Consider the following 25,056-nt stretch of genomic DNA (forward strand, 5'->3'; position numbering starts at 1 on the left):
TCTGTCACACCTTGCAAGATATAAGCCATTGTTGCTAGCCGTCTTGTTCCAAGGGCAGATTTCATCCCAAAGAACATTTTCATTCAGTGTGATTGGGTAGTAACACATCTCATACCTACCCTGACATAATTTCCTGAGGTCTCTTGTATTTCATGGGTACATTTTTTGAACAGAAACAGTTAATTCACACAGCACTTTTGGTATGGATCTCCAGACTCTGTGCAGGAAGAAATTCTATGAAATTAGTATTTCCATTCAGAGATGGGTTTGACTAAGAAGTTTCCTATTCCTTGTAATTTACAGTATCATAGCCAGATTACTTATACTTCCTCACAAAATATTATTCTTGGTTCATTCTGTGGTTCCTTGTTTGTGTGTCCCCATTGTTTGTGATCTCCTACTTTATCCCATTTAAATTTGAAATTTATTAGCAGAACTTCTGGGCCTGTCTGGGAGATCAGAGATTTAATTATGAGGAGAGGGGACTCAACCACTTCATGTTCAGTTCATTTATGCTAAAGGTCCCCTGCTACTGTCAGATGCCTTTCCTCTCGGAAGAAAACAAGGCAGATAATGTTTCTTTCAGATAATAGACAGAAACCAGTTCACGTTGGTTCGCAGGCTCCATGTTAGTGGAAGAACACTGACCAACATTCTCAAGCATTTCTTGGTCCTCTTGGCCTCAAAGGTAGGGCCTGTCTGTGATGGGTACCTGTTTAAATTGTGTCTCTGTGGGGGTATATGTAGCTCTATGGCTGTTATTTGAACTTGCAAGTCTTGGTCTAGTTTCAAGCAAGCATTGAAATTTGAATGAGTTCACTCTGCTTTTCTGTCTTTATTCCAAGTCTCCTTTTCCCAATCTCAAACTTTTTTTCTCTGTTGCCCCTATTTCTTTGTGGCTTTCTTCCCTCTCCCATACCTTCTCCATAAAACCAAACCAGATCCAGGCCAGTGTAATTCTGGCCTCATAGGTATGGGGCTACACGGTATGTCAATAGCATAAGCATCAAGGAGTCAAGAACTCAGTTCTGGCATGCGTGGGGAGGGTCAGCCACCCTACTCCCCTCTCAAGCGGTATATGAGGGCTGGGCTGTGGAATTACAGACATTTCCCAGATCTCTGATACGTGCGTATCTCAAAACAGCTAGAGCAAAGGGAGAACTCCTCCAATTCGGATCAAAACAATTGTGACAACCATCCATTTCCCCACCTTCTTGCCTGCAGGACACGAGAGACCTGGCCAATCTGCAGGAAGAGACCGAGCGGTTCAGGGAGAGGCTGGTTCGCATTGAAGCAGAAATGGAGTTTTCCGAGGAGTCCAGCCAGGGAAAATTGCAAATCGCCTGTGGCAGCCTCAACAAGTGGCTTCAGTACTTCCATCACAGTGACCCGTGAGTGGCCCAGAGGGACTGGAGGTGCCAGTTGGAACCTCAACCTTTGCCTCACGACAGTAGGTCTCACTGGCCAGGTGCAAAGAGTGCACTGAATCTCAGGTGTGGTGAGATCTGGTGCAGTCTGCACATCCCTCACTGCTTGACTTTTCTGCTCCACGCATGTATTTTGATAATCACATCCCTAACGGTAACACTGAAGGTGGGTTTGGGGTTGAACTCACTGGAGCAAGGCTTGTGCCTTCCTGCTGTGAGCCAGAGTGTCCTTTGTGCAGCTGTAATTGCTGTAACAGAATTCTTCTGTTTAGTTTCTTTCATTTTAACTTGAATGCACACACATTGATGCTTCAATAGAACATTCAGTTCTGTCATGTACAAACTCAAAATGAGACTTGGAGACACGAGGGTTCAAATCCAAAGTCATTTTGTATGTTAAGGTGATTATATTTTGCAGGCTTTTTGTTAGTTCATTGTGATATGTTAAATAAAGCAAAGCATAAATGCAAGTAAAAAATACAAAAATTCACCCAGTACGTACATTGACAGGAGACATCACTTTATAGGTTTCAATCACAGAGTTAATAACGCCTGAATTTTCAATATGTGCTTGAGCCTGACTTTCATCCTTGCTGGGAGTATGTATTTTCTTAACTGACACGCAGTGTTTGTGTTATTTTGAGCGAGAGAACAAATCTCAGCTCTCATCCCTTCTTTCCCTCTGCTTTAGCTCCTCTTCGATGAATGGAAAGCTACTGGATGAAATCCTACAAGATACCAAGAACTTGATAAATGTAAGGTTTGGGGAGGGGTCAGACATATTATGGAGTGGTATCTGGTCAGCAAATTACCATGTATTAGCTGAGCCCCAGTGCCAATCACGGATGTGAACAAAAACACATCAGTTCAAACTTAGCTTAAGCTAAGGGTCTACACATGAGAAGTTATAATTGGCAATACCATGGTTCAACCAGCGCATTAAACTTAGTTGTGCATTTGACAGCTCTGGTGACTGATATATTATATTAATCTAGAGAAGCACTGAGAATTGTCACCAATAAGTTTCCAGTTTATTACGCCATTTACTCACTGTGACATCTTTACGCTCGTGGATTCCTCACACTTCTCTTACCTGATTTCTATCACCTTTCTGCTGCAGCCAAGGGGTGGTTCAACTTTTGGGGGCACGGCGAGCTTACTGCTTTTCTTTCAGATGCTGGAAGGAGATCTAGAGCAGTTCAGAGGGGAGGTCCACCTAAGAAGGACTGAAAGTCTGAGGAGCACTGTCAGGCTGCAGGAGCACTGGGCAGAGCTGGGACAAACGCTGCTGAATCGACACAAGGACTCTGCTGGAGCGTTGTCTCCACAGCACACTGCCCTGGAAGAAATAAGCCAAACGACATGTGAACTCTACCAGCAATACAATATAAGGATAAGTGGGAATAATGGTAAGGAATGACTCCTTTTGCAGTTTGGCCTTTCCTTGAGGATGCCCTGAAAGTAGTGGGTAATAAAGGACACAGTCTATACTGGCTCTTTCCAAAGCTAAAGTTTGACCCCCAGATACGTGCTGAGAATCAAGAACATTCAAGGGGCAAACTCCAAGAAACTTTCAGTCACACGTAAGAAGAATACCTGAAATTTTAAATGTGATGCAGTGCAAAGAACATGCAATGCAGACACAACACGGGGAAGTTGTGTGCAGAGGGCACGTGGGCAGTATGTGATTATGTAGGTAATGCATGGAAAAGAAAATGAATGTAAAAGGAAAGAACGGGTGTTTAAAATGTTAAGTAAAACATCACTTTGGAAATCATTAATCAGGTAGCACTGTCTCAGAGGGTAATACCTTTTTTATTGTTTTATCATTTATACAAAGTTTCTTAATCAAGATATTGAATTATCTTGATAATAAAGTAGGTAAATAAATGTGGGTTTTGCTGATACGAAGTTATCATGTCCTGTGTAAGATAACAAATATATGTTGGGTAATTTGCAACTAAAATTCTCAACCTTTGCCTCTGCAAGACCTTGACTCGTTCCTCATTTCAGAATTGTTTCATCTCTGTTTTTTTAATCAGCTTATTACCTTTTAGCAGGCTAAAACTAAACTGATCATGTGCTGTCAGAAACTGCTGCTCGTGTCTGCTAAGCTGCTTCACATACTGTCATCTTATTCTTTCATTCAGGGTTATCCTTGTGCTTTTCCCTACATTATCTTATGCTATATGTTATATTTCAGCCTACTAAAAAGCTGAGGTAGAATGGTAAGTCTGTCCACCCTAAGAGACAGCTAAAGGAATTAAATATTCCCAGTAGCTCTCATTAGAAAGTGACAGAAAGACGAAGGAATGGGGCTATAATTGGTCAGATACCAGCACGGCAAAAAGGTAACAGCAGATTGTCAGAAGCCTCGATAGTTGGTCATGGTCTGAGCAAAGGGCTTGGGCAACACAGACATCTGCTGCAAACCTCCTTCAGCCAGGAAAGTCCCTAAAAAGGGATCTTAGCTTATTCTAACAAAAACTTTGTGAACTGAGCTGCAGGAAAGGTATTCTCTTGATCCACACAAGGCAGTGTGTTTTGAATGGCTTGGATTCATTTTTGCATTGTAATGCAATGGCCTTTCAGTAAAAAAGACAAGATATCCCTTCTCTTTACATTGCATCTTTGGTAAGAAATAGTGAAAATGAAAGAGATCATATAGAACAGGTAAGAGACAACATAGACAACATGGTAATTTCGCCCTGTAAGGCAATGGGACTCAGTTACTGGAAGTATTTCTCAGTTACCTGAAGTATTTATTATCTTCTAGGATCTCATTACCTGATCTCAAGCAGCATGTGCCGGAAATAGAAAGGGTTTGGTATTTGATGACAAGGATTAGAGATGCACAGAGAACAATGAGTTATGAGATTGTTTTAGACAGGAGATATAATAGAGGACTTACGTTAAATTTATGAGGTTTGGCTTAAGGTGTTTGCTTTTATTCAGTCTTCGCTTTTATTCAGTCTTCCTTGATCGCTTCTCAGAGCTTTCACAGTGTACCTTACCTTTTTTTGTGAGAAAAAGATTGTTGTCTGGACATCCCAACACTGCTTCATTGCGCTTCTCCCAATCCAGAGCAGAGAAGTTAACCAGTTCTACCCCACAGCTGTACAGTGGGCAAACCAAGTCATGCATCAAAATCATTGAAATATTAAAAAAATTGTCATTACCTTCACATGCATAATGTGCCATCCTTGCTACTACATGTCATGGAGGCCAGGACCTAACCAGGATTTAAAGAAAGCTTAAACATTGGATAGCAAGAGCAAACATCGTTACAGTTCAAGCATATTCCACCGTAGACAGGGAATATCCATCAGCATGTGCCAGATAAGTGAATGAACAAGCAATTTACTACCTTGTCCAGGCACTATTGCACATCCTAGCACACTGTATCACCTGCATCTTTGAAGAATCGGGTTGTAACTGCAAAGCTGCTTTAAAAAGTGATATATTAAGCCTTTATGCAATGAAGGAGCCAAGTCTGCCAAGACAAGAAAGAAAATCAGGGCTTCAAATCAAGCCTGTTTTATTTCAGTTTGCTTTGAATTCGGTGCTTACTAAACAGCTCATTCTTAGTCCTAAGCATAGCCAGTTCCCACATAGGCTGTTCATTCCCCTTTGGCATCCTTCTTTGAATCCAGCTTCGTTTTTGTTGGCTGCAAGAATTGTAATTAAAGGATTGTATTTTCTTCCTCCACAGGCACAATTAAGTTTTTGACAGCCTTGCTGAAAAGTATGGAAGACTGGTTATTCAAGGTGCAAAAGCTGAAGAGAGGCTCTGGCACGGACGAAGCAGAGCTGCAGGTGTTTTATCGCAAAATTCCTGCGTGGCTGGCCCAGATGGACGCAGCGATGAGCTGTATAGGCTCCAGCCAGCTGCATCAAGCTGGGAGCGATGAGAAACCACATTTCCCGTAAGGACGGAGGTGTTAATTGTGTCTGGGCTGGCCTTGTGCATTAAATTACACTTGTAAGAAAAGAGAAATATTCTTTTGTGGGGATCCTGCTGAAGGAAACTGGCAGTGGGATAAATGTGATCAACTGAAGTGTTAAAATGATTGGCAACTGCCTTTCTTTTGCTTTGATTTGACAATTTGTGTGGAAACAGTTGGTGGCTTCAGTATTGCTCCTGGAACATCACTGTCTCCCTCAGAACTGCCACCTGCTCTGGAAATCTTGACGTTTGAAGGAAAAACAGAATATATGATTCATTTACATTCAGGTTTGTGGGGGCATATTCCTCCTCATGGTGCTCCATTGCCCTTGGTAAATATCATAAGGAAGTAAATTATTTGCAGACCATGGGCATAACATATATTAAGAGATTACTTGCAAATGACAAGTTTGCCTGCAACTATAGCATTAACAAAGATGCCTGTGTCATGTTTCCAGCATATGGTGTTCTAAAATATGTTGTTTTCCTTGAGTTTGGCGGCAAACTGTGTCTTTTAGGCAGAAGATCCTTGGGTCTGGTGCACTAGAGTTCACTTCGTTTCTGGATTTGTGTGTGTGTTTTGTTTTGTTTTTTTAGGGTGGTACCTAGAGAATTTTTTAAGATGATTCAGCAATGGGTTCTGTCTCTGAATACTGAGGTTGAGAAGAAAGTCACGTATCTTACTGAAAGAGTAAGTGCAAGCCTGAAAGTGCGGGGGATAAGAGCACTATATGTAGTATTCAGCTTTTCCTTTAATTTCCAACTGGCCAGAGTTGCAGTTGAGGACTGCTCGTGTCTCCTTTGACACCTGCTTTCCTGTTTGAGTTTAGTTGTGTCTTTTGTTTCCCAGCCAAAGGAGCAGAGGAGAACACCTCTAAAAATAGCTGTGAGTTCTCCTATACAGTACATGAGCATAATTTATTGCTTCATCTTAAGCAAGCATTTCCCCTGGAATAACATCAATATTTCCTGTTCAGAGAGCTGCTGTGGCTGCTGGCTCTCAGTGGTTTTTCTTCTCTCTTCCAGGATTGCAGACTGGAAGGTCTCACTATGCATTTTTAAATGTTCTGTAAGTGTAGTGTGTGATTTTTTTGTTTGCTGAATTCTGGAAAAGAGAAAGAGCCACGTGGCTGATAAGCAGTGTATGATCCTAAACAAGAACTGGGAGAAGGACAGATCTGTGATAGGAAAAGATGTGTTTGTAATGGGAATGAACATGTGAGAAAAAATAGTAAAAACAAATGTTTCTGTCATTAGGTCAGTTTGCAACTGGAATTAGGTAGAACATTGACTTATGTGAAATGCACTGACTTGAGACTCCTTGGCAAGACCAGTTATTTATTACTGGTTTAGATTTGCTCTGATGTTTTGCACAGGTGACAGAACTACACCACAACCTGACCATGTGGCTGGTGAATTTGCTGAAATACCTGGCAGCAGATCGCTTGTCCTGGGAATGTCCCCCACGACAAAAGTCAGACACTGAGATGGACGAGGAGCTCAGACTTCTGGGGGTTAATAAGCTGCAGCATGAAGCTGAAGAGCTGGTTGCAGAGATGTGCAGACACTCTGGTTCTATAGTCAGGTATCAGCGGAAGTTTTCAATTCAATTTAAGGGGATTTTCTCAAAAAAAAAAAAAAAAAAAGTGTAGTATGCCAAGAGATTGACCATGGTGAGAGATTTCACCAATTTGTTTGTCCTTGGATCTTTTCCCAGGTCTTAAACCACAGAGTCATAGAACAGTTTGGGTTGGAAGGGACCTTCAAAGCTCCCCCAGTGCCATCCCTGCCATGAGCAGGGACATCTTCACCAGCTCAGGTTGCTCAGAGCCCCATCCAGCCTGGCCTGGGATGTCTCCAGCAATGGGGCATCCACCACCTCTCTGGGCAACCTGGGCCAGGCTCTCACCACCCTCAGTGTAACAAATTTCTTCCTCATGTCTGGCCTGAGTCTCCCCTCTTGTAGTTTAAAACCATCACCCCTTGTCCTATCGCAACAGACCCTGCTAAAAATTTTGTCCCCATCTTTCCTATTGATCCCTTTTAAGTATGGCAAGTCTGCAATAAGGTCTCCCTGGAGTCTTCTCCAGCTGAACACCCCAACTCTCTCAGCCTGTCCTCCCAGCAGAGCTGTTCCAGCCTCGGATCATTTCTGTGGCTGCTCTGGCCCCTCTCCAACAGGTCCGTGTCTGTCCTGTACCACGGAACTTAATAAGATAGGAACACCTAAAAAGAATGGCAGTGCCTGCTTTATATCTAGTACAGCTACAAAACATGCATGGGTTCTGCCCACACTTCTGAGGGTGACCTCGAGGATGTACAGACAGAAAGTCTGCAGTCCAGGTCACCTGGACAAAAGCCTCTGCCTGATTCAGGGTCTGTGCTCACACGTCCTCTGTGGGTTAGTACAACACTGGCACAGACAAACTGCCCGGGAGGTTGCTGAAGGAAATAAAGCATTTGCACGTACCCCTGCAGGGCTGATGACGTTCTGCATCTTTGCAGCTGCTGCCGTGATGTTGTTGATGCAATCGTACGAAAGAAACGGGCCGAGATGGATGCAGAAGCTGATTTTGAGCTGAAGGAGCTGAATAAGATCAAGGTAAAAGGTGTCTGTGTTTACAGCTCTCTCGGTCTGGGGTAGATCAGACTGCATCTGCTTTGTAAAAGGCAGAGGAAAATATATGTGAGGGTTTCAAGAAGGAGGACTCCTGCTACTCCAGTGGATTACCCTGGTTTCCCAGGTTTCCTGCTACTCCACAATCCTGGAAACCATGATAAACCTGGATCAGGTCATCTTCAGTTTCAATATTTTCCTTACCCTGTTTCAGGGTCCATATGCAAGGGCTCTCCTGTGATATTTTATTTCATATGGGTGGCAGTAAATTTACCTCTGGTTCAAAGCTTGTCAGAACCATGTACATCCAGATTTGAGTGGTGCTTAGGAGTTCCTGGAGGTACTTGGTGCAATATACTTTTATACAGATGCCGTTGAAAGTTTTTGCAGTCAACTAGCCTACCTGCCATCTTCTTATTCTACACTTTTGTGTAAAGCTCTTAATGGCTACCACTGACATCACCAGTGTTTAGCTGAGCTTTGCCTGTGCAAATGTAAGAGGTGGAGTCTTCCTGAAACCCAAGTCTTCCTTCAGCACAGGGCAAATGGTGTTGATCCAAGGAATGTAAGAAGCCGCTCTGCAGGGATTGAAAACACTTGTGCTTCTGTTCTGTGTTACCTCAGCAAGCGAAAAATTAACCCCTGGGATTTATGCTCATTTCTCCTCACATGGGCTGGGACAGCAGCTGTGACAGGGATGTTCTGCACTGGCCTGAGAAGGGGCTTGTTGAAGGAACTAATTGGTGGGAGTGATTAGCCACTGACAGATGTCATGTCTGAAAGCCTTTGTAGGTTGAGGATGGAAGGGTCCAGGTAGGTGCCTGGAACAGTCAAAGACAGAATTAACTGTCAGGATGAATATGAGAGTGCTATTTTTTCTGCTCAGTAATCCCTGAATAATTATTTTCTGTTATGTGTTCCTAGGCTGAGTGCTGCAATTGGATTCAAGCGTGTAGTCTTCTCCTTTCAGAGATCAAAGGCACTCGTATCTCCATTCTACATTTAGAAGACCTGAGAAACATCTTCGGATCAGAGGAAGAACTGAGAGATCTCTTTAGATCAGAGGAAAAACTGAGATACTTCTTTGGATCGGAGGAAGAACAGAGGAACCTCTTTGGATCGGAGGAAGAACAGAGGAACCTCTTTGGATCGGAGGAAGAACAGAGGAACCTCTTTGGACCGGAGGAAGAACAGAGGAACCTCTTTGGATCGGAGGAAGAACAGAGGAACCTCTTTGGATCGGAGGAAGAACAGAGGAACCTCTTTGGATCGGAGGAAGAACAGAGGAACCTCTTTGGATCGGAGGTATATATAAACTGCATTTGCTGTTCTATGTTGAACCAGTTGGAATGAAGATGGATGTCTGACACTGCTTGTGACAATTAGATGTGTTTTATAGATGGTTGGCTTGTCATTGGCCTAGTTTAATATGAAACAGGCTAAATTCAGATAATGAGGAAATGGATTTAGATTTATTGTCTTGAACAGTTTGTTTGCGTCAGTTCTGAACTCAACGCCCAAGTAAAGTGACGTTGTTCATGACTTTGTGTACAGTCAGTGCTGTAGTTCATGTGCTGCCTCTCTTCTTCTCTGTGGCATGGCCTATACAAAGCAGGTATGCTGCAGGAGGTCCTGCCTGTATAACATTCAGTAATTAGTATATTCCTTTGTGATTTGAAATATATTCCTACTCAGGATCTCCTAGGTGGCTGGAGTCCAGGTCTAAATATTTGCAAGAGAAAGTCAGAGATCAGTTTGCTTTGCCTCGGTTATTTGGATGGACAAAGAGAGCATGCTACTAACCCCATCCTTATGGCGCCTTACAGGATTTGCAGCCAAATCTTAAGCTTAAGGACACTCTTATTTCCTCAACTCAGGAAGAACTTGAAGCTGAAGATGCCATAACAGAGGAAGAAACATCAGAAGTAAAAGAGGAAACTGCTGTTTTGCAGGTGACTGCAATAGCTGCAATATGCTACTTTGCAGCAGGGCATTTTTATTTATTGCTCGGTGTATGCAATGTGAAATGTGGCTTTACAGCTGCCTCGAATGCCACTAGGCTGGTGGTATCTCCAATTTCTTGTTCTTTTTCTCTCTCAGCAGCAGCCAGGTGCTGGTACAGATTCTCTGACTGATAACAATGAAGCCACTGCAGACATGATCAGATATGTCGGACATGACTCCAATGTTCACCTGAAGTCTCTGAAGTCAGACATTGTTTCAGTTACAGGGGTAAGAGTCTCCACTGCTCCAATGGTTTAGCCTGTTGGCAGAGATTTGGAGCTGGGTTTTAGCTGTCTGCACAGACTCTGTTATGTGACCTTTAATGCTTGTGCCAGACCTGTTAGGGCAGTGCAAGCTGTTGGTGTTCTCTCCGATTTCTCTCTTCTTGCAATTTTAAATAATCATTAGAACAGTTGTCACAGCTGTAATTTGTCCTCCTGACCTATGCATTAGTGCCACAGCGCGGAACTTTTGTGGGACCAGTGACAGGTGATGTGTGTAGTGTGAACCAGGACTATCTGCAGAGACTGGGATGGTGAAAACACTTTGGTGCTGAGCACATGGAAGGAGTTGAAGAGGGTTCAGAGATTCAGAGAGATCCGACAACAACAGGGAAGCAAGAAGTTCAGGTTTTTCAGCCTCTTAGGTCCTTGTTTTCTCCACTTGCCTTTAGGATAGTGCTTTTTGCTAAAGGTGCTCTTCAGAGGTCATAGATTTGCCTTTTGCAGTCATTCCCTGGGCAGTCTGTTATCCAGAGTGGAGCCCAGAGGTGCAGGAATTGTGGAGCTTTAGCAAACTGTCCCTGAATGGTCCCACTCCTTAAGTGTGCTGCATTGCTGAATGTGTCTTGTCCCTCATGCTTTAGAACTGGGCGGCTAGTTCAGGGTGACAGTGGGAGACGCAGGAGGGCTTCTGGATGGACTTTGGTTTGCTTTACAGAAATGAATCCCTGGAAATCACAGTTACCTTCCAGAGCTTAGAGTAGGAGCCTTTCAACAGTTACCTTTACAGAAAAACCCCGGTTGTCTTCTTCAGATGAAGAAAACTGGCTTATGCCTTGTGGGCCCTGTGAGGAGCTGCCTCTTTCTGTTCTCTGAAAATTGTTTTGCTGTGTTTTGGGTTTTTTTTCCACTCCTGGTCAGGCTACAGCCAACTCCAACCTCTGTAATCCAGTGGATGCATCAGCAACCCAAGACCACGAGCTAGTGAGACTTTAATGTCTGTGTAAGAAAAGCATTTTGGTCTCTTTTTAATGCCAAGATCAGCTTGGTGTCTGAACTAGCCTCTGGTTTTACATGTTTTGCTGATATGGTGCTCGTGACTGCACACTGAGACATCCTGCATTGTTGGTTTCATGTTTACTTATAGAATGTTTTGCTCTTCCCAACCAGAGGGAGATGACTGCCTCCAAGCCCTCAACTCCCTTTTCTCAGAAAGAGTTTGAAGCCCTGGCAATGCTGGAACATCTGCAAGCGCAGGTCCTGTGAGTACTGGTGGCTGGAGCATGAGCGGGGCTGGGTTTCATCGCAGGCAAGTTCTGCTGTTCTGTTCTCTGATAAGGTTCTGCTTCATTCAGTGTCTGTTGGCCTAATTTTGCATTTCCTTCCATTCTGATTGTCTTGAGCCATTGACTGTCATTTATATTAGCTGAAGACATGACCCATGTCAGCTTTCCCTCATCTATGTGCAGCTTTTCCATTTTGTGTACTCATGAGGTATGTTGCAGAGGTACTCATGATGGTTTTCTGCAAGGTTTCTTAATACTTCAGGTCCTGGTGGCACTTGCAGGGTGCTGTGTGAACACAGCTGAGCACTTCCAGGGCCTGCTAGTGCCCAGGAACTTGGCAGGTTCAGCCATGCAATGTGGTGCCTACGTGGGGGAACACAATGAAGGGACACCCAACTGGCTCCGTGCAGAACCACATTAAGGTTTGTGTTTGGTAACGACTTATTCTATGCTTAAGCAGCCTTGGGCACCCTGAATTGCATTCCCTCATACTTCTTTTTTTGTCTGTGAGCTTGTATTATCCAGGGTAAGTCCATCTCATTAACCTTGCTAACAGAATTGCCTGTGCTCTGTATTTATCCTTGCACAATGAAGATCAGCATCTCACCCTTTGCTGGCAAACACTGAGCTTTAAAATTAATTCAATTTGCAGGGTTTACATAGATGTGACATGAAGCCCCTTATAGATCTTTTAACAATGCCCTTCTCTGAAACCATAAATGTGTTTTATAGGGTCTGTCAATCCTACTGAATGTTTCAGCTTTCTAAATCTTTCTTGTAGGTATCCTGCCAGCAACTGCTTAGATTTCAGATTTCAGCATTATCTTTGCTTCTGTGTTCCAGAGAAAGAGAAATCCGTGCTCAGAATGCAGAGGAGAGATCTGAAGATCTTGAAAAGAAGCTGGAAGAAGCTCTGCAGAGAATCAAAGATCTAGAGATTGAGCTAGAGAAAGAGGGGGAAGTCATCCCAGAAGCAATACACAAAGAAGAGCAAGGTCAGGAGAATCAATACTCTGAACCCTCTCCTAGACTCTGAGGGGGAAAATAATCTTAGAGGACACCTCATTCATCTCTCATTTAGTGCATGACCCTCTCCTGGGCAGATCCTAGGGTTTTGTCTGGACTCTGTCAGAGCCCAAGCAAGGAGGCTTTTACCATGACTCTAGACGGGACAGAAATAACTGCTGAACGTGGTCTGTTTTAAAAATAATTTTGTTTGATTTTGACATATAACACAGGGTCTATATCTAGGAGGTCAGTGTAATTGGCTTCAACTTCCTTGTAAGTGGAAAAGGACAAAGAACAGGAAATAAAATGTTTTCCCTTAGTCTTTCAGTATAACCTATCTCTTTGACATCGAAGTGGGTGGAGAAGCTAATTTGTTTGTTAAGAATGCGATACCTGGGGCACATCTTTACTCTGTGGTATTTTTAATGGCTTTGGTTTGTTGTTTTGTTTTTTCTTTCAGAAGAATGTATCCAAGAAAGTGTCTCAGAAGTCAAGACCTGCTCATCTCCCAAAGCTTCTACCTCTGGCCAGTCCAAGAAATCAAAAAAAAAGCAAACATTAAAGAAGAGCAAAACCTGAATAGTTTCTTGGTGCCCATTCGTAGTAGCATCTCACCCCCAATGTGCTGCCTTACTTCCCATCCACTGCTCCAAAATCTCTGTGCCATGTCAGCATTTACACTGTTCTTCTAGCTGGTTCTGCCACTTCCACATGTCTTGCTTGTCTTCTACCTCCTCCCACAGTTCTAATATCTTTACTTTTCCTTGTAATACCATTGCTACCTTGACTTGCTCCTACCCACATCTCTCCTGCCTGTGCACCCTCCTCCCCTGCCCTTGCCCTGTGCTTGCCTCCTCTTTGTGTTTTTCAGTCTCTTCTTGTTACTCTGTCTCATTCAGCCTCATCCCTGTTGGACTATGCAAATAAAAGTTGTTTGCACCTTTTTCCTCTCATATAAAGTGTTGGGGTTTTTTTTGTCTTCTCAGTGCCAGCATGGCCTGGTTGTGTATCTGATTATAGGTACCTCCTTCACTATCTGGACTTTCAGATGACTAGCAGACTGGTAAGGAAGAAATTGTACAGAATTGTACAGGCAAATTTTTGTTCCTATTTGAATCTTCTTTTGAAGGTTTAATCCTTCTTTCAGAAAGTATGAAGCAGCCTGAATCTGTGCATGATGCGGATTATTTTCTCAAACTGCTGCCACAGGAGAGCTGCCTGCAAGCAAGGTCACAAAATCAGAGTTCAGATGATGCCAGTTTGCCATCTCAGTGCACTGGACTGGCATTTAAAATGCATCCTCCATCTCCCCATGATTTCTGTGTTTGGCCCCCTGGCTTTGCATCTACAGTAACCCCTACAGCCTCAACAGCAAGTTGGCCACCCAAGACTCTGTCGGGTCCCCAACTCAGGACAGTCTGTAGTTACAGAGCTCTGCAAAACCAGTAGAACTGCCCAAGTTCAGTGTCACTCTGCAGCTGGATCCACTCTTGGCTCAGAAGAGCAGGCAGTGAAATGATCAGGAATCACATCAACTCAGACAGCCCTTGCCAGGTCCCCCAGAGTAAATACTGTTTTGGAAACATCACATATCACTAATCCTGAACTACACTTTATGTTTTTCTTCTGCAAGGTTTTTGAATGTAATTTCTCCTGAAGGTAAAATGACAAGTTTCTGCCAGCTCTGTATATATAAAATACAGAAGATCCTGCTGGAGCAAGGTGTATTCTTTGGAACTGAGGATGCTCTTAGCTATCATTTGCCTTTTCTGTAACTGCAGAAAAGTTACATGTTTGAAAAAACTATGCCTGACTTGTGCAAGTATGAGTGCAAATAGGTTAATGTGTGTCCCCTGGTGCAGTGCTGCGTGTCTCTTGACAGTTGTTTTTCAGGCAGTGTCATTCCTTTGAGACATTATCTGTAGAGATGTTAGTCCTTGATGTGCCAAGGATGGAACATTTTACACAGAGTTAGAAATGCAGCCAGAGAACTGACCAGAGAAGGGATAATCTGCAGCTCACTCCATGTAGTATTTTCACCCTTTAGCACTAGGCTGGGAAACAGGTGCCTATTCCAGCAGCACGAGAAATAACCAGAACCAGCCTTAGAGAAGTAACTACACAGCTCATGTTCACCAGTGGAAGATCACAGAGCTGTTCCACTTCCCAGAGCTAGTTTTCCATGAGTGGATCACTCCTGAGATCTTTTTACAGACACACAAGCAGAAGCCACAACCATCCTGCAGCCCTCTTTGCAGGGGCAGAAGGATTTGGATGGATGTCAAGTTACATCTGGAGCTTGAGTGATCCCCAATAATTTCACAGGTGGGTGTTTCCCATTTCCCAGGCCAGTTTGCTGCATGTCCTTGCTGTTAAAAGGCTTGCAAACACTTGTGGAGCACTGAGTGTTCAGAAAGGGACTCCAGGGAGCTGAAGGGGCTGATTAAATACAGAATATGTGGTACTTAGTGCAAGTGGGATCCTTGTCCTTTTGCAGCAGTGTTAAGCCAGTACCTGCATGCCATCCTTGTGACACAGCTGCATTTAACAGAAATATTACCAATTAATGTGTGTGAGTGTTACCAGCAGGCAAAGAGGGACTGGAAAAATGAGTAAAAATACAAGAGTGAGCAACTGCCTGGGTAACCCCCTGCTAGGCATGTGTGTGATGGCCAACTGCAGTGTGGACAGTTAAGAGAAAGGCCACAAAGTACCCTCTGTCTTGGCCTCTACAGGCCACCAACAGCAGAAGGTTGGTTCTGGGAATGGCCATGCAGGGGATGTCTGCTTTGAAGCGAGGGGAGATGCTGCAGGTCAAGTAAAAGGGCAGGAACAGAACCGAGGTCCGCCCAAATGGCAGCAGGGTCAGAGAAAGCGAGTGCAGCAGTATTTCCTTTGACAGTGCTCCCTGTCTTTGCCAAAGGAAAGGATTGCAGTAGCTGTACATTCCTGGTCCTTTCAAATAGTTGTTGGCAGGAAAGCTACACAGGAGTTTTGAGGACTTTGTTCCTTCCCTGTGTGTAGAGGTTGCCAAGGCAGCTGCAGGAGGGAAAAGTATTGTGTTCTCGAGGTTCTCAGCTGGTTCATCCCCAGCAGGGCTGGATTCCCCTTTGTCAGCTCAGGGGGAGCTGGTTGAAAGGGTCAACTCTAATATTTTAGAGACACCCACAAGCTCAGAGCTTGTCCTGCCTCACCCCCCAGTGGAAGCGAGCAGCAGCACAGCCTGCCCTTTGCACAGCCTGCCCTTCCCTCCTCTTCCTTTTCCTCCTGTTCTAGAACCAGAGCTAAACACCTTGTCTGCCTGCATGTGTATGTCTGTGTGCATGGGTGGTGACCGAAATCATATATCCAGGGAGACATGCTATGAGACACAGGACCCAGCTTGTTCCTTGTTGTAAAACCTTGTTGCTGAGCCCCTTTCTGTTCCCCCAGCAACTGCTGGGCTCCCACCCCACCTGCCCTGCTGTTCAGTTTGGGAATGGGGGCATTTAAGCACACAGGGCCTAGTCTGTTCTTCCTGCCGAGGTGATGGGGCAGCATGGAGCAGTCCCCAAGGCCAGCCCTTAGGGTGTCAGGGCTCTGTGAAGGGATGACACCCTTCTTCCCTCAACCCCCTGCTCACACGCATCCCACCCCTGCTCCTTGTACTCCGTATTTTTCCCTTTCCAAAACAAGCAGGAGCCGTCTTCCATGTACAATCCACTTTATATTTACAGGCCTCGACTGCTTTCTCTTCTGCTCCAGGACCTGCTGGTGGGCTCCCTTCTTGCTCCTCTCTGAGCAGGACTGACCAGGGGAAACGTGGCAACTATTTCTGGGACAGCTCTTAGAGCATGGGTGAGTCCTTCTTGTCTTTCGGGCTTTCTGGGTGCTTTGTGGTGTCTGTAAGGAGGCTGCTCACAGCCGGAGGACTGTGAGTAGCTGAAGAGACCAGGTTCATGGCATCCAGAGGCAAGGGCAAGATGAAAGCAGCAGGTTTCTCTGCAGTGAGGGAGTGCAGAGCATGGAGGTAACGGAGCTGAGCAGCAGCAGGGGCACTGGACAGGATCTCGGCTGCCATCCGCAGGGACTCGGATGCTGCCTTTTCCCCCTCGGCAGCGATCACCTACCAAAGAACAAAGAAGGTTTCTGTGAGGCTGGGAGCAAGGAGGCGTGAAGTCTTCATTACAAATGGAGGTTGCCACCATGAAATTCCCAGAGCCAGTGTGATTATAATATTCTTGCTGTCTGAAGATCATGGGAGAGAGCAGCCTCCAGGCTGAGCTTGTGGGAGGAGTGCTGGACACCAACATTACCCATGGGGATCACTGTGGGCCTGGGGATAACTCCAGACTTCTGTGTCCTTCTGTCCTACCTGTAGGCCAGGTACCAGACCTGACACTCCAGTGGGCTGGCTCAGACTCCTGCTGCAGGTTCCCTTGCTAGACACAGCTCTTGGACAGAAATTAAAGGAGATGTGTCTTCCCAGAGCTGTCCCCTTGTGTAGCATTTCCCAGGGACCTCAAAGCAGGGGTGGGAAAGGAAGGAGGGACGCTTTGGAAGGAGTAGGGGGGTATTCAGGGTTGGCATACCCGCACTTTGGCTTGTCTCTGGGCCTCTGCTTCCACGGCCAGGGACTGCCGGACTTCAGCAGGCAGCTGCACATTGTTGCTGCAGTAAAAAGGAAGGGACAGGGATTAGCTGGGCTCTAGAATCTTCTGGCAGCATTGGGTGGTCAGTCTGAGGCTTGGAATGGGCTTATCAGTCAGTCTCTGCAGAGCAGATCACTTGTGTTTTTTGTTCTCTGGGTATCCCTCTTTATGTGTTTCACTTTAGCCTTCTACCTCCACTCCCATCCTTCTTTTCCAGCCTGGTTTTCTAAAGACCAGGCTTGCATGATCACTAGGCAGCAAAGTGACAGCTTCTCTCTGAGGCTTGAAGCCTAAGCTCACTCTTTGTGAGACAGCAGAGAATCCCCTGGGAGACTGCTCTTAAGACAGGCACGGGGATTTCCTTCTGTTCATGGATTTACTCATTCACCACTTGGCTCTCTCCTTCATGGCCCTCTATGTGATGAGCATGTCCCACCTTTCTGCATGGGCTTCTGAGTGATGAGCCCATCCCAACCAGTGCCAAGACTCTGGAGCCTTTGATCTGGAGGAGGACACGGTGTTTGGTGCCTGCTGCAACTCTTGGGCTACCAGAAGTGGGTGGAAACTCTGCCTGCAGCAGCAGTGAAATGGTGATGAGATCCCAGCCAAGGATCCTGCCCTGGATGTCAGTGCCAGGAGCAAGCACAGTCTTCATACACGGAAGTTTTACGTGATGCAGAGGCTGAAAAGGGTAGGGAAAGCAGGAAGGCAAAGGCTTTGCCTTCTGCAGAATAGCTAGAGGGAGAGAGCCAGAGGCAAAGCAGGCAGCAGTGAGCAGGACAGGTACTTGGAAAGAACAGGATAAGTCCCCTCTACCAGCATGTCCTACCTACATTTCTGTTCTCTCCACTTTGATCCCCCAGCAGCCCGTGACCGCATCCAAAGCCACCTGTGAAGAAGGCAATTTGTTTACAGCATGGGGAGAACACCAGCCCTGCCCTATGCCCCTTACAAGCTGTAAGACAGCACAAGGACATTAATTCAAGGCAGTAAGGGAGATTTATTAGTTTTTGTGTGCTATTGTGTGAAGCCCCTCAGAAATAAAATTACTTCACTCACTCTACTTCTGATTTGTGTTTGCTCCATGGGTTTAGCATGATTTAACTAGTCCATAGTGGTTCAAGTGTGGAAACATTTCTATTCGACAGGAAACATTCAGTTCCTGACTGGTATCATCATGTACATGTGTCATGGCCACAAAGACCTGCTGCTCGAGATCCCGTGTATGCTGGGTTTGTGGCAGCTCATTCAGGCTGCAGAATAAATTTCTTACGAGAATGTCATCTCTGGGGTAAATACTGAAGCTGGCGTATCACAAAGCACTGATGAAGTGGTTCCTTCATGCCCCACACACCATACTGTCTGCTATTCACCATGGTCACCTGTGTGGCCCACACTGTATATCCTTCCCCTAAAGTGATGCAAGCCAAAAATAACCCCAGGAGATAAATCTCTCATTTATCTGTGGAGGACACACGTTATTGTACCCTTCTGCAAACCAGTGTCTGTGATTTTGAGGGACTGATCACTTGGGCTTCTTTGTAGAGCCTCAGTTCACCCCTTGCTCTGCTGTCTCCCCCCTGTGGAAGCACCTTTATCTCCTGGCTGATGCTCTTCCTCTCCAAGAGAAGTTCAGAGAAGGCTCGATGTGCCAGGAGTCGCTTTGTGGTGGTCTGCACCAGCAGCTGAATGGCGCTGGAGATGCTGGTCAGGGTGGTGAGGAGAAGAGAGGCATTCTCCAAACGGTAGTAGCAGACAGCATCTATCTCCAAGGTAACCATGTCTTTGGTCACCACCTAAGCAGAAGACATTAGGGAAGACGCAGCTGTTTTTGCAGCTCTGAGGTAAGATCTGTAGCAAGATTCTGAGAGCCAGCAATGCTGAACAGTATCTTATGGCTAATGAATTGGTCTTTTGTGACCTGGAACCAGAATCTCTACTGTAAGCATAAGCTACTTGCTTAACATCAAGGCAAAATCAAGGCTGTCATTGAGTCCATGACCAGTCACAGGGAGAAGTAATGATAAAGAGACCCAAAAATTAATATAGGGAGTGTCAGCCATACCTGATGGAACGGGATCTCTAGGGTTTTGAGGCGAAGGTCTACCTTGTGGTATGTGTCCAGACAGGGAAGGAAAAAGAAAAGGCCTGTGGGAAGAAGAGAAAGGCAGCTGTTGATCATCAGAACCAAAGAAATTGCCTCTTGCTCTGGGGAACAGGGGAGGGTTTGGCATATAGAACTACAAAGGAGGAGCAATACATAGGCACAAATTCCCTTCTGTCAAGGGAAAAGCCATTAAAAGCTACTGGCCCTAAGAGGAAGGGAGCAAAGACATCCCATCTGCTGTCTGGCTGTGTCTGCTTGAAGGGCACCAGCAAGCGAGTTTTAGTAGAGCATGAAGAAGAGGAGACACATGGCTGGGGGGGCTCAGTAAACACTTTACCAGGCCCTCTAGCTCTGCCAGGGAGAAGACGCCCAAGTCTGAAAACGATGGCTCTCTCATACTCCCGCACTACCTGCAAAGGGAAACAAAAGTTAGGCTGGAGAGCAAGATGTAGGACTGGGGAAATGGGAGGATGTCTGTTCTGGGAAAGCCCTGCAAAGGAAGGATTTCGGTAGTTCTGAGCTAGTGGAGTCACCTGTCACTGGATCCCTCTACCCTCACAGAGAACCTGGCCCAAAAGTGCTCGCTGGCTTGTGTGTGAGCAGCGTTAGAGCAGCTTTGTGACAGCCTGAGATGTGGTGAGAGCAGCCTGTGTTAGAGCTGCCCAGGGTTTCCCAGGATGCGGCCAGCACTCTGTTTCCTTATAGCCTGGCCAAACTTGAACACTCCGAGCTAAAATTTTACCTGTTGGTTGTTGGCCTCCAAGGGAACCAGGTGTGCATGTGCTCACACGTGTAAGCTCTGAGCCATAATACTGATCCTTTAATTGAGAACAAGAGGCATGCAAAATTTCCTGAGGAGTGGGAATCAAAATATGCCTACTTGTAGCCATGCTAGAAAGTCTGCTATTAACTGAGAGATCAATCTCTCTTAAAATCACAGAATCACAGAATGTTGGGGATTGGAAGGGACCTCAAAAGCTCATCCAGTCCAATCCCCCATGGAGCAGGAACACCCAGATGAGGTTACACAGGAAGGTGTCCAGGCGGGTTTGAATGTCTGCAGAGAAGGAGACTCCACAACCCCCCTGGGCAGCCTGTTCCAGTGTCTGTCACCCTCACTGAGAAGTTTCTTCTCAAATTTAAGTGGAACCTCTTGTGTTCCAGTTTGAATCCGTTACCCCTTGTCCTATCATTGGTTGTCACCGAGAAGAGCCGGGCTCCATCCTCCTGACACTCACCCTTTACATATCTGTAAACATTAATGAGGTCACCCCTCAGTCTCCTCCAAGCTCAAGAGCCCCAGCTCCCTCAGCCTTTCCTTACACGGGAGATGCTCCACTCCCTTCAGCATCTTCGTTGTCCTGCGCTGGACTCTCTCCAGCAGTTCCCTGTCCTTCTGGAACTGAGGGGCCACAACTGGACACAATATTCCAGATGTGGTCTCACCAGACCAGAGTAGAGGGGAAGGAGAACCTCTCTGACCTACTAACCACCGCCCTTCTAGTACACAAAATTTCAAAATTTCTGATTAAAAATTTATTATTTCAAAATTTATGATTCAAAACTTATTTACCCTGCTGCTGCAATGCGGACATCTCTGGGCTGGGTAGTCTGAAGGTTATGTTTGAAAGTGAACAGACTTGCAATTTGTTTTAAAAAAAGAGAAACCTAAGCCCTTGCCTGCTGATATTGAAGCAGGAGTATTTGCCAGGTAGTGGCTGGATCCCTGTGCAGCCCTCTGCTGCAGTAACATATGATAAAGGATAAGTAAAAATTAATAAGAGCTGAAGAAGTGTAAATATAGCCTTACACCAACTTTATGCTCATGTCTGACACATGCTGAATCAGTGAGTTACATCCACATCAGACACTGAAGCCCAAACCTAGAGAGGCCCCGTGACTATTCTCACCTTCATGCAGAACCAGACAGAAACGGGGAATGTCATTATGACGAACATGAAAGATAAGATGGTCAGAAGCCACTCACAGACACCCAGACCTGGAGACTTCACACCTGGAGAGAAATCCAACATGACTGTGTTAGGAGATGACTGCTCCCAAAATACTGATGGCTCGACAAGCGCCTCCACGGATCAGCTTCAGTGTTGTCGTTTGCCTAAACCGGGTGTCTGTGAATTGTTTGTCTCTCTCTGGAGCTATGTTAATGAATACAGGAGCTGCTACCATGGACTGACAGATTTTGTCTCTGCTTTACTGTCAGAAATTGGGCCATGCTTCTCCATAGCACCTTGACTAACGAGTAGCCTTTAGCTTGAAGACCTGTGGCTATCAAGTTGCATTGAAAGGCTTGGAATGGGCAGCTTGCTGGCTGAGATGGAATCCCAAACACTTATCTGTAGAGATAAGTTAATGGCCAAGAGAAAGATTTAAAATAAGACATAGCTTTCAACATGCACAGCCTGAACTACCCTTCCCTATCAGAGTATCTCAGGTCCTTTTGGAATAGAATTTTGGTGGCATCCCAGCTCCCTAATGCAGCGGGACCAAGCCCAGAGGAGGGACTATGTTTTCTAGCAGTGAAGTTGGCATCTCTGCATTCCTCCTGTTTTGAATCCCTTCTAGCCCTTCCATCCCTTCCCCTTTGCTTTTGGAGCTTTCTGCAGAGTCACTGGTTTCTGAGGAGGTTCAGATCCCAAAAAACTGTATGATGACTCTACCTTCACAGCACTGCTAACTAGCTGGGACTCTTCTACTCCAGGCAGGAAGAGGCAGCTGTGAAAAATCAGTTCCCAGAGAGACAGGAGCAAGTCTGAAGCTCTGTGTCACTCCAGGGCAGCAGAACTGCCGGTGTGGAAGCAGACAAGTGACACGGGCTCCTGTAATACACATCCTGTAATAGAGCATCTGTGGTGATGCTGGGTCCAAAGAGGCCTAGCGTCTCACAAAAAAAACTCCATCTACCTAAAGAAGGGCAAGGGAGAAACGCAACGGAGTATGAACAGAACAGGGGAGCAGTGAGCTGATGCATGAAGGATGCTGGGGATGTAACTGCTCATAGTGAAGTTCATTCCTGTGCTAGGCTGTGCTGATCAGCCAGGACTGACCGCAGAAGCTGGCTGGGAGGCTGGCTGAAGTCTCCCATATCCTATCCTGAAGATAACTATGTGTCTGTGCAAGGTGGGGCTGGGGAAACTCACCATGCAGAGAGCAGAGTCACACTGTGACCACACAGGGTCAATGAACCCATAGCTTTCCAGCCCCTTCCCTTCTGTAAGCCATACCTTCCTCTTGCTGCTCGCTGTCCAGCAACGCCATTGCCTCCATCTCTTCATCAGATATCACGTCATCTACATCCACCACTGTGGATGTGTGCACCCTACCGTCAGTCCCTGTGGTGCTCTTGATCTCCTTTGCTTTCTCCTGCTTTGTGTCGCCCCTTCTTTTGCCGGCTTCTCTGCTGCTCTCCCTCTTCTCCCGTTTGCTCTGTGTACCTGGCGAGTCTCTGTGTCTCTTATGAGACTCCCTGGAATTGCTCCGAGACCTCTTATCCATCCTCATCTGTGCCGAGGAGCACGCAGCCGCCTGTGGGAGTAGAATGGATTTGTGCTCAAATTTATTGCTGCAGGCAGGAAAACCCAGCCGGGGAGGAGAGAAGGGGAGGTGTCAGATCAAGGAGGCTTGTTTCAAATTCATCACAGGCTTGTCAGACGTAATGGACAGTGAAGTGAGCAAGCTGGTTCCCAGCTGCTCTGCTCCCCTCACACACTGCTGCGGAGATGGGAAGGAAGGTTAGACCTGGATGGGATGGACTCCAGGAGGACATCCTGTTTGTATCTTCCTTTGGAAATAAAATTCAACCAGAAGCACTCAGCTGATTTTTGATAGCTGTTTTCTGCAAAGATGTTGAAAAGCAACCTAAAAATAACCATCAGACATGTGGCTCTGAAGTCCTCAAACGGTGAGAATGGCCCAGAACAATAAGCATCAGGGTGAAAAACCTTTACCTGTGAGACCAGTGGCTTAACTCAGGAGTGTTTGGAGAGGGTGTTGCAGAGAACGGCTGGGTGAGCAGCATCTCACTCTGGTCTGCTCTCCAGAAACCTTTTGTCTGGCACAGTGGTGGGATGTTGACAGCAAACTCCCTCTCTCTAGGGTCACCTCGTATTTTAGCAAGGCAGGACATCAACTGGTCCACGACTTTCCTGAATGGGTGCAAAATGTGGAGGCCATTGCAGGGCTAGAACTATCATAACTAAATTACAAAAAGAACTTGTGCCTAAACACCTCCTTAGTTTTCCACAGCAGGCCCCGAGCTTTTTCTTTTCCTGCTGCACAGCCTGTGATAACAGCTGTGGAAACCTCTGCAATAAACAGTTTTAAGTGTTTTAAAGCCCCTGGACGTATTAAAGAAACCTGCCCCTGGCTAGAAATCATACTCAGCAAGACGAGGCTGGGACATAAAGCTGTCACCTCCCTGTCAATGGGGCTGTGCTGAGCTCAGGGATGCCCAGTCTCTGGTGTGTAGGAGTGGCTGGAGGGAGCTGGGAAGCTGACTGGGGAGGTACTGCTCTTGTTTTTTTCGTAGATTCCTATTTTATTGGAGGCTCGTGGCTTGCACGGAGTCAGGATATTGCAGGCAGGGAGGGCAGGAGCAGCAGCTCCCTCCTTTCTCTGCTCCGCCGTGCTGGGTGCTTTGTCAGCAGGTCACCGGGGAGGCGATGGATGGAGAGGGCTGAAGGCAGAGGAGAAAAGTTGGGCGGAAATGGAGTGTAATTAATAAATCCATACAGCGCCTGTGTTTGCTTTGGAAGTGCTCCAGAGACATTTTTCACTTTGTGTATATCCCTTGGGCAGCGTGGGGCAGGGGGAGATGTTCTGGAAGGGCTGGTGGTGATTTAAGAAGTGAATGGCAGCTCAGGTCTGGTTCTGGGCAGCACAGGGTCTGGCTGATTTCTTGTCCAAAACACCATGGGACAGCGAACACCTGCGAACCCGAAACTTTCCAGTTTTGTCTGATGCCCAGGTCTTGACTCCTTTGTCCCCGTGGGGTGTTTTTGGTCACTCCCTTGTACTTTAAAGGAATTGTTCCTTTTTTTGTCCGTCACTCTGTGGCAGTGCACTAACTTTCGCTGCCAGGGGGGGAAACGCACCTAACGCTTTAACTCGGGGGGAGGCAGCGGCACCAGCCCCGGGGGACCCGCAGCCGCCGCCATCGCCCTCTCGGCCCGCACGGGGGCGCTCTCGCTGCCATAGCGGGAGGGGGGGGAGGGGTTGGCCGCCCCGCCCTCGCGCCCTCAAAAACGCGGGAAAGGGCGCGCGCAGGTGCTGTGGGGCGGCGCGTGAGCGCGGCGAAGGGATGGCGGGGTGAGACGAGACGGGGGATCGGGGCCTCTGTGCGGGGTCTCCAGGCTGTGGTTGAGGGGCACAGGGGTCTCTTTAGGGGACAGTGGCTCTGTATGCGGAGCGGGGAATCCTCGGGGCCAGGTTTAGGGGCGCAGGGCTGGCTGTGAGGCGGTCCTCAGGCAGCAGCTCCGTGGAATGGCAGGGTTTGTGGAGTGCAGCCCCTGGGGTGGGAGTTTAGGGGTGCACGGAGCTCCGGGGGTGCAGTGTATATGGGCCAGGTGGCGAGTGCAGGAGAACCTTGATCCTGGCTGGGACAGTGAGTGCCAAAGGTGGCAGCTCCACAGGCGGGGAAGTACAGGGGGTGGTGGGGAGCGGCTGTTGGTGAACATGGTTTTCTGCCCTCTCCCTCCTGCAAACCTCCATCTTCTAAGCATTAAAAGGTCTCTCTACCTGTATTTGAGCTGCTTGGGTATGGGTTGTTTTCATCTTGCCTTTGTTCCCCTCT

General features: G+C 46.5%; 2 protein-coding genes across 4 annotated transcripts in view; one reads left to right on the forward strand and one right to left on the reverse strand.

The window, feature by feature from the left end:
* The window catches only part of AXDND1 (axonemal dynein light chain domain containing 1), a 25,618-nt gene extending 12,157 nt beyond the window's left edge, over positions 1-13,461 (forward strand). The window contains exons 14-27 of one of the 3 annotated variants that reach the window (XR_014184201.1): positions 587-688; positions 1,225-1,391; positions 2,119-2,182; positions 2,602-2,836; positions 5,140-5,353; positions 5,971-6,064; positions 6,750-6,958; positions 7,879-7,975; positions 8,915-9,295; positions 9,817-9,942; positions 10,091-10,222; positions 11,386-11,477; positions 11,747-11,923; positions 12,345-12,483. Coding sequence is in view for 2 of the 3 variants with exons in the window: in XM_082054122.1 (XP_081910248.1) it covers positions 587-688; positions 1,225-1,391; positions 2,119-2,182; positions 2,602-2,836; positions 5,140-5,353; positions 5,971-6,064; positions 6,750-6,958; positions 7,879-7,975; positions 8,915-9,295; positions 9,868-9,942; positions 10,091-10,222; positions 11,386-11,477; positions 12,345-12,496; positions 12,970-13,088 (2,133 nt within the window). In the remaining variant the exon portion in view is untranslated. Of the gene's footprint in view, positions 1-586; positions 689-1,224; positions 1,392-2,118; positions 2,183-2,601; positions 2,837-5,139; positions 5,354-5,970; positions 6,065-6,749; positions 6,959-7,878; positions 7,976-8,914; positions 9,296-9,816; positions 9,943-10,090; positions 10,223-11,385; positions 11,478-11,746; positions 11,924-12,344; positions 12,497-12,969 lie in introns of those variants that run through there. The other 2 variants (XM_082054122.1, XM_082054123.1) reach the window with 2 other exon arrangements.
* Positions 13,462-16,335: 2,874 nt separating this feature from the next.
* NPHS2 (NPHS2 stomatin family member, podocin) lies at positions 16,336-22,766 on the reverse strand (the record flags this gene model as incomplete). The annotated part of the gene is made up of 8 exons (XM_082052862.1): positions 16,336-16,614; positions 17,081-17,159; positions 17,974-18,029; positions 18,733-18,936; positions 19,206-19,288; positions 19,585-19,657; positions 21,158-21,261; positions 22,490-22,766. The coding sequence occupies 8 exons, from the start codon at positions 22,764-22,766 to the stop codon at positions 16,336-16,338; spliced, it is 1,155 nt and encodes a 384-aa protein (XP_081908988.1).
* Between the last annotated feature and the right edge of the window lie 2,290 nt (positions 22,767-25,056).

Source organism: Streptopelia decaocto (genome assembly GCF_964273445.1).
Source record: "Streptopelia decaocto genome assembly, chromosome: 5".
NCBI lineage: Eukaryota > Metazoa > Chordata > Aves > Columbiformes > Columbidae > Streptopelia > Streptopelia decaocto.